This window comes from Phyllobates terribilis, unplaced genomic scaffold (genome assembly GCF_046119375.1).
Source record: "Phyllobates terribilis strain yellow unplaced genomic scaffold, ASM4611937v1 Scaffold_4__5_contigs__length_816908805, whole genome shotgun sequence".
Lineage (NCBI taxonomy): Eukaryota > Metazoa > Chordata > Amphibia > Anura > Dendrobatidae > Phyllobates > Phyllobates terribilis.
This window is the reverse complement of record NW_027362764.1, coordinates 635,752,347-635,760,339: the sequence shown is the minus strand read 5'-3', so window position 1 is coordinate 635,760,339 and position 7,993 is coordinate 635,752,347. Positions and strand designations below refer to the sequence as shown.

The window sequence follows — 7,993 nt, the reverse complement described above, 5'->3', positions numbered from 1 at the left end:
ATATACAGTATATGGGATATCTAACTTTTGAGTCGCATACATAAAATTCAGTTGTACAAGACTGGGTCACCACAGTTCTCACAAGAGGCAGAGTGATGCAGAGGCACAACTGTGTAATACAACTGAAATCTTCCTGTAATTAGATTTCCAAAAAACATACATAGTTACAAAGAAATGGTTTAATTTTTTTTTATATAATCTATTTCGTGCAGTGCAACCAGAATTTTATATCTGTATGCTAGGTGCAAAAGTGTACCCCATGTGAAATGTAACTTAATAGATCTAATATTCTTTTAAAAAAAAAAAAAAAAAAACTCCACCAGCAACCAAACAAGTTTCTTTGTTGAATAAAATTATATCATTCTTCTACACATTTCTATACATAGATAACATATCCAGATTTCTTTCAACCCAAATGCCAGTTAACATGTGTATATAATATCGGTATACAATAAAGTTTACTTTTTTCATAATTTTTTTTTCTTTAATACAACCTGACAGTGTGAGTAGAAAGATTAATTAAAAATGGTCAACGTGTACCATAATTATAACTCAAGCTTTTGATGGATAAGTATCCAACCGTAAGGAAATATTACCGTAATTATCAGGGAAAATTGAGAATAAAAAAAAAAAGAAAATATTCTTTAGACTAGAGTGAAAGGGCTGGAAGAATAAAGCCGCTTGTAATACTGGTATAGCACTTGAGGATTTTAAAAAGATCTGAGGAATTGATGAACACAAGCTTTATATATTAAAAACCAAACAAACATTAAAACGCAAACCTTCTCGGGAGACAAATGTATCTTCGTATATGAACATATTAAAAAGTCTCTCCAGCTAAAACCTATTGAAATATAAATGTATGATTTAGGTCTTTCACACAAAGGCGCACCAAAATAAACTACTAGACAAACAGATTTTTGGTGCAGTTTTTATTAAAATTGAGGACAATGGGTGGGAAACACTCAAAAAATCCACAAAGGGCATGTGGGGGAGAGAAATAGAAAAAGGGAGGAAAAACTTTTTTGCTTGGGCCAAAGAGAAAAAAAATTAGTACAAGTTCAAAACAGTTTTGCAGAGAACGTCATCTTCACCTATAGATGATCCAGAAAAATCTATCCTAAAGTCCGTGTGAATCCAGCCTAATATGGTGGCAAGAGGTGGAGAAACGTGTAGCTGTACCATCAGGAGACTACACCTATCCCTGACCTCAAGCCTCATGGCAAAGCGGAGTAGACACCACATGTTAGGGCCACCCTGCTGAAATACCCCGCAATGAGGTAAGTCCTCAGGTGCCAATACACCCAAAGATAACACTTGTTCAGTAGACATCTCTCTCCAGACTCCCCCATACAATTTACAGTGTGTGTGTGTGTGTGTGTGTGTGTGTGTGTGTGTGTGTGTGTGTGTGTGTGTGTGTGTGTGTGTGTAATAGGAAGCTAGCAAGCCACCACAAGACACCTCTGGCCATAGTATATCTCCTACAGTGAGAAAGGATCAAGTATTTTAGAACATTCTGCCTTATACACCACCCCCTTCCAATCAACATCATTTGTCGGAAGAGTAAAGAGGCCCAAATACACATTAGGTGGTTGGGCGGTGCAGCCAAAAATCCTCAATCCAATACAATATAGCTAGCATTGTACTCATCAGTTAGAACAGAGTAGTCTGTGGTACTGGTCCATCTACAATGGCTTTGCTGCAGTCACACTTTGCCAATCCTTATTTAAGCCTGTTTAACTAGGCATCTCCAAGTACTTTTATGTGCTTTAAGATTGTAAAATAAAAGAATAAATATGTAAAAAAAAATAATTAAAAGCCAATATAAGCTGTGAGCTCAAACCATTCTTATTTAGGGAAAAAATAAATGAAGTATTTTGGGACTACAAATATTTAGAAACATGTGAGAATTCAGCCTTTAATAAATAAAGGTGGAGAACCAAAAAATTCCAGATGGGTGGGCGTCAACTGTGAGACCCCCGTCATACTAAACTCTAGGTGCTAAATTGAGACCAAGGGGACTTCATTATTAATTTTTTTTTTACATGCATATATTTGGGTTTAAAAATTATTTTTGGTTACAGAATGAGCTGAGAAAGTTAAGTCAAGTCTGAAGGGAGAATTTTGTAACCCTTATCTGTCTTTTTTTCGGAGCTCCTCTTAGCTGATTTACGGCCACATCAAAGTTGAATGTGCAGGGAAAACAAAGGCCAAAAAGGTGCCACAATTTTTCCGAAACTCAATAATACTATAAAAAAACAAAAATCCCCAAAAAGGTAGACCCATAGGACAGCCATTATGGTATCTGCATGCTGTGACTTGGGAATTGCCCAACAACCGAAGAGACAAGGTTAAACATGGGTTCAGGGTGAAGTGCATTACATACAGTAAGGTTATACCTAGAAACAGAAAGGGCAATGGTGCAATAAAAAATATAAATTATATATTCATTTTTTTGTGCCTGGTGTACATTACACAGACAGGTTGCGGATAGCTTTACCCTATGTAATATTTCCTCCCAGCTCTCGTGCACACTTCCATTACTGCAGCAGATAGTGAGAAATCACATCTAGCAATCCACAAAGATGGGGACTATGGATCAAACAACTCGACCTGTCCACAATTCAGATAGTGTGTAAAGATCAAGTACTTCCCACAGCACAAGCTGAACATGAAGATACCATCAGATTTATTTTAGCCCTGTAATAGAACTGAGCACTGGCATTACTATGAAATAGAGGCAGAATTATTAGAAATACCGCATAGGAGATAACGTACCGTACACTTGTCTAAGCGTTCATATAATCTAATCACCTGCCAATACTCCGGAGAACCACCATTACCTTACTAACCTGAGTCACATACTTACGCCAATAAACAACAGCCTCTACCAGAGACTACCAATGCCAAAGAAAACTATTGGTCAATATTTCAGTATCCAAATTATTACAGAAAAGATTTTAATACTGCGTAAATTTAGAGGATAAACTTTCTAAATAATTGGAAATGGTGACCGACCTCCAGATCAAATAGACTTGTGCTACGTACTAGCCATAGGGAGCAAATGGTGTAGGACCACAAAACGTCTCAATTTTTCCAGTTATCAACCATTTCATAAGAAAAAGAGGATGTCTGTAGTAAATCTGGTTGCAGATATAGTTGACTCATGTATTAATACCTCCTAACTCAAGGTTTCATATCACATGCAAATTACCATGGAAGTCTATGAAAGGTGTGTATGTAATCCAAGTGGAGTGAAACTCGCTCGATGCATTTCCTGGCTAATTTGCCTTTGGTCTCAGCTCGATTTCTCAGCGCTGGCAAAATAGATTACTATAGGACAGGTATTATTGTTCTACGACTTATGCAGTCATAGGCCTAGTTTCAGTAGAAAGATTTTCCTGATAAGTTCACTTTAACATCATCACCTTTGACATATGGAGAATTTAATTTGAGGCCTAGGAATGACTTCATAGTGAAGCTCAGTAACGGGACTAATGTAAAAAGGTGGTTCAACGATGCTCTTAGCAGATCTTTTCCCACTAAAAAAATTTATGTAAGAAATGCATAGCGACAAAATTGGAAAAACAAAATCACTACGGGATCAAAGAAAGTTCTCATCTAAGAATAAAAAAAGGTCTAGAGAACAGCATGGCTTTTACATAAGAAGTGTTTGGTTTTTGGTGACATGTCCAGTCACACTAAGGCGTCTCGCATACATTCAGCAGTCCTGCTTTTCGTAAACTAGGGGACCTTAGCCCCACCTAATATCCCCCTTCTTGGGTTTGACATATTCAGTAGCAAGATCCTACCGATCATACATTTATCTTCTTGGATAGGTGATAAATGCAGTTTATGGGACTATCCCTTAATAGATTGTCCACTTCAGAAAGTCTTTAATAGAAGTGTCACAATAAGGGAAGCAGTGTTTTATTTCACTGCACTGGAAATAAAGCATTATAGGTCCCACTGAAATCAATCCAGTCAGTGTAATGCATGGACACGCTGGGTCCTCCAGAGAAGGTCTTCATAGTAGTTCTCCACTCGGCTAATAAATAAAGGCTGACTGAGAACACGTCTCCTTTTCCCTTTTGTTAAATCAGAATACTCTAATCTGGTACAAGATTATGTGTTTTCTAAAACAGAATTCAGCGAAAAGCTGCATTTCTGGTTCAGGCTGATTTTACACTTCCATGAAACCCAGACTGTGCTCGGATCGGCCCATCCGCTGGGTCTCCTGCCCCATGCCAACTGCTTTATACGTGCCGATGAGGCAGCTCGCTCAGGTCCGGGGAGACCAGGCCATCGGGTGCTCTGATCCATGCATGGGCCGTGAACACAGATCATGCGAAACTGGCCTAAAATTGACTAATATACAAGGATTGGTTACATGTATAATAGAACAGTTTAAGCAGCTTCTGTTTATGAAGCATCTAAGGACGCACAAGATGCTTGAGGTTTACTTTCCATAAAGTGGCAGATTGGCTTGCGGCTGTCATGATATTGTTGCAAGTAGGCCCCATTAGAGAGGTTGTCCCCAGATGTCCCCAGATACAGATAGCGACAAACCATAAACGATGCTCTGGAAGGCGAACAATACCAATCACCACCCCCAAATTCTCCACTGTGATGAAACGAAATAACCCACTTTTCAGCTCATTCTTCTGCAGCTGGGATCGTGAGGATACTAAAATTAACATCTAAATAATCAGATTTTCATGGTTCACCTTCAAGAACCTGGCATGGTTATTCAGTGGTAGCAGACTGCCATTAGTAGACATGACACTCACCCAATGACCCGTCATTACACACATTGTTCACCCCGTTTCACAATTCTCTACGTGTTCTGTATGTCATCGTAAATTTATTTCAGTATGGAAATACATAGACTTTCTCTCAATTCAATATAGAAGCATCGACTACAAGTAAATGAAATTAAATATACTAGGTTGTTAGACTTTGCTTCAGAAGTGTAGATATGTCAACCATTCTTTACTATGAAAACAAAAAAGTAACGGCAAGTAACACAATCGTCAGGATTCATCATGGACAAACATGATTAGCAGAGAAATACATTTCTACTAGGAAAAGGACCTCAAAAGGTTACATTAGTAGAAGCTAGAAAGCAGCTTTGGAAAGAATGCACGACTACTGCCATATCATCAGGCTCATAGACTTTACATTAATACGTTTGCCTGTAATACATTATCAGATTATTTCTCTATACTAGGACAAAATGAAGAATAAAAAAAAAAGTAAAAGGAGGCACTTAAAATTACAATATGGGTTAAGGGATCTATGGGAGGACATAAAGGTGATAAACTGCGCCCATAGGTTGTAGAGCTGTAATGAAACAGAAAAGTGCCAAATGCCACATGTATGCTCGCCGATTATTTTATTAGCTTCTTCATTAAAAGAAGGTGATTTCTATGACTTCTATTACATGAGAGCACTTGGTCAGATCTGCAGACGCCCAGTAATGTGAGCGGACGTTAAAGAGATTTAGAGATTGGAAAAAGTCTCCCGTGAACTGAGGTTCATGGACATAAGTGACAGAACGCTCCTATTTAGGCTCCTATGCATGCTTCTGGCAATAAAGCTGGGTTCACACACTGCGTTTACATATGGTAACAGGTTTTTGGGAAGCTTCAGCCTTTTCTTGTCTTGGACCCCATTCCTGACGCATTAAAAGTGTAAATCTAAATTCAGTCAAAACTGGTAGATCTACAGATTTCAATAAATGCGTCATAAACCGCAAAGTAATGAACCACTAGCATAGCGTTCAGCTGGTATTTGGTACCCAGGAGTCGGTCACTATGTATGGGGAGAGCTGCCGGCGGTATATTGACGATTTACACCCCACATACATCATCTACATGGTGACCACAAGCAGAACTGAAAATTGAAAGTATAACCTACTTATTTTACATGACATTGAGACACAGTTCCAGGTATATTTATTTATTTATATATATTTAATATATTTATGGTGTATTTATTTATGGCTTTTTCCATCCCATTGACATTGATGGCACATGACAAAAGAAGCTGAAATGGTGCAAGGAAAGCACTAGAGCACTTTGGGTCCACTATACTATTAACGTGGCCATGACGTTGGACATGGACTCCAACATGGCAGCCATTGAACGTCAGATCCAAGAGGCACATCCCTCTCCTGGCACTGCAGCCACTCATGTGATTAATGGGACTCAAGTCAGAAACTCTGGTGACCGGCCATTGATGCAAATCTGTCAGTGTCTGAATTAGGAATTAGTAAAGGCCAACACTTCATGATCAGTGGGCAAAAGTTGCTGCACGGAATTTAAAAAAAATATGTAAAAGGTGATGCAGTACTTTGCCTCCTTCATTCTAGGATGAATGGGGGTCCCAATAGACAGGCCCTCACCAAAGTGATGATAGATCTATGTTATTTACGAGATGAGAAAACTCCTTTAAGCTTTGGCCATCCTGGCACAAACACCAAAATCTTCATTGCAATGACTGAATCTAACCAATGGCTCCCAGAATAATCCTCGTACCGAACGGGAAGCTTAAAAGGCAGATTCTGAACACTTCATGTAACAAGAGGAAATGGTGAAAACAGAGGCTGTGGCCTATTTACTGAACAAAGGATCTGAATTTAGCTATTAAAAACGAAGGTCCCTATAAAACGTGGTGTGTGAACCCGGCCAAATCATCATTCACATAGAAGTATCAATGCGCATTAAAGTGAGGTTCCAACAAATTTGCATTACTTAATGCAAAAAACACAAGGGCACATATGATAACACGGTAAGACATGGTTTACCATAGTGATGTCACCACAGAGATTCTGGCCAGAGCTATTCTTTGAACTCCTGAATTAAAAAGACTGCATGATTTATTTTTAATTTTCCAACAGCTAAGAGAAAAAATTAAAATAAAAAAAATAAACAGAAAAATTAAAAATGAATGTAGCCATGATTCGCAAACTCATTAACTAATCACATTTCTAATAGTTAGTACTGAACAAAAGAAGAAGGAAAAAAAAAGAAAAAAGAAGACCACAGGTGAAGGAGTCCTCGCACTCGTTGGGACTCCGGCTCCGTAGCTAGATTACATAAAGACCGCGGATACTGGTTAAAAGCTTCAGGACAGAAAGTGCTTGACAAAAGTTACAGTTTTCAAGTGTTTGGTGACGAGTACAAGGGCAGATGCACTGATGGAAATCATTATGTTAAAAGAGGGAGGATGAGGGGGGGAAAAAAAAAAGTCAATTTTATGTTAAAGTGTTCAAGGATGTTGCCATAAGCAGAAATAAAAATTCATTAATTATGTTTTCTTCCACAAAGTAGGCGATTTCCAGAGTCTGCATCATTAGTGTTTTACCGAAGGATTAACTCCATCTAATTATTGTTTGTTTCGATTTCTCTCCTGCAAAATGAAACAAAAAAGAAAGTTAAAAAAAAGAAAAATTAAATTTTCTTTTAAAAGATTTCAGGATAGAAATGTAGATTTGTTGGGTGGTAACGTGGCTACAATGCATATAACCCAGGTGGTCCTACAGAACTAGACTTTGCTCTGAGGGATTCTGCCTCTGCATTACACATCTCCAATAAGGACCTATGTCTAATATCTATATCAGCGGCTCGGCTCCAGGATTTCTTCAAATAGGATTCAGGTTTTGGAATGGGCAGCAGCAAACAAAACCACAGAGTAGGGAGCCACCTGCTGGTAAATGTGTGTATGTCACAGGCTTTCTTTCCAAAATACAGCAAATCATCGGCGAGAGGGAGCAAAATACTGTACATATGTCATGTAAGGGAGGAGGGTGTTTTAGGGCTATGTTCACATGGAAATTTCAACAGCAGTAATATCTTTGCTAACGGTTTTACTGTGCAAACACTATTGATATATATTTCACTCTGTACATTGTAAAGGAAGAAACCTTTAGTGAAAATCTGCTGCATAAGTTAAAGGGGTCTTCTGGTCAGAAGAAAATGATCAATGGGGG

At 38.3% G+C, this 7,993-nt stretch overlaps 1 protein-coding gene across 4 annotated transcripts in view; it reads right to left on the bottom strand.

The window, feature by feature from the left end:
• Positions 1-917: 917 nt before the first annotated feature.
• Positions 918-7,993, bottom strand: part of YTHDF3 (YTH N6-methyladenosine RNA binding protein F3) — a 39,886-nt gene continuing 32,810 nt past the window's right edge. For all 4 annotated transcript variants that reach the window (XM_073679358.1, XM_073679357.1, XM_073679359.1 and 1 more), the window contains one exon: positions 918-7,413. In XM_073679358.1, coding sequence (XP_073535459.1) covers positions 7,390-7,413 — 24 coding nt within the window. In that variant the 3' untranslated portion in view covers positions 918-7,389. The remainder of the gene's footprint in view (positions 7,414-7,993) is intronic.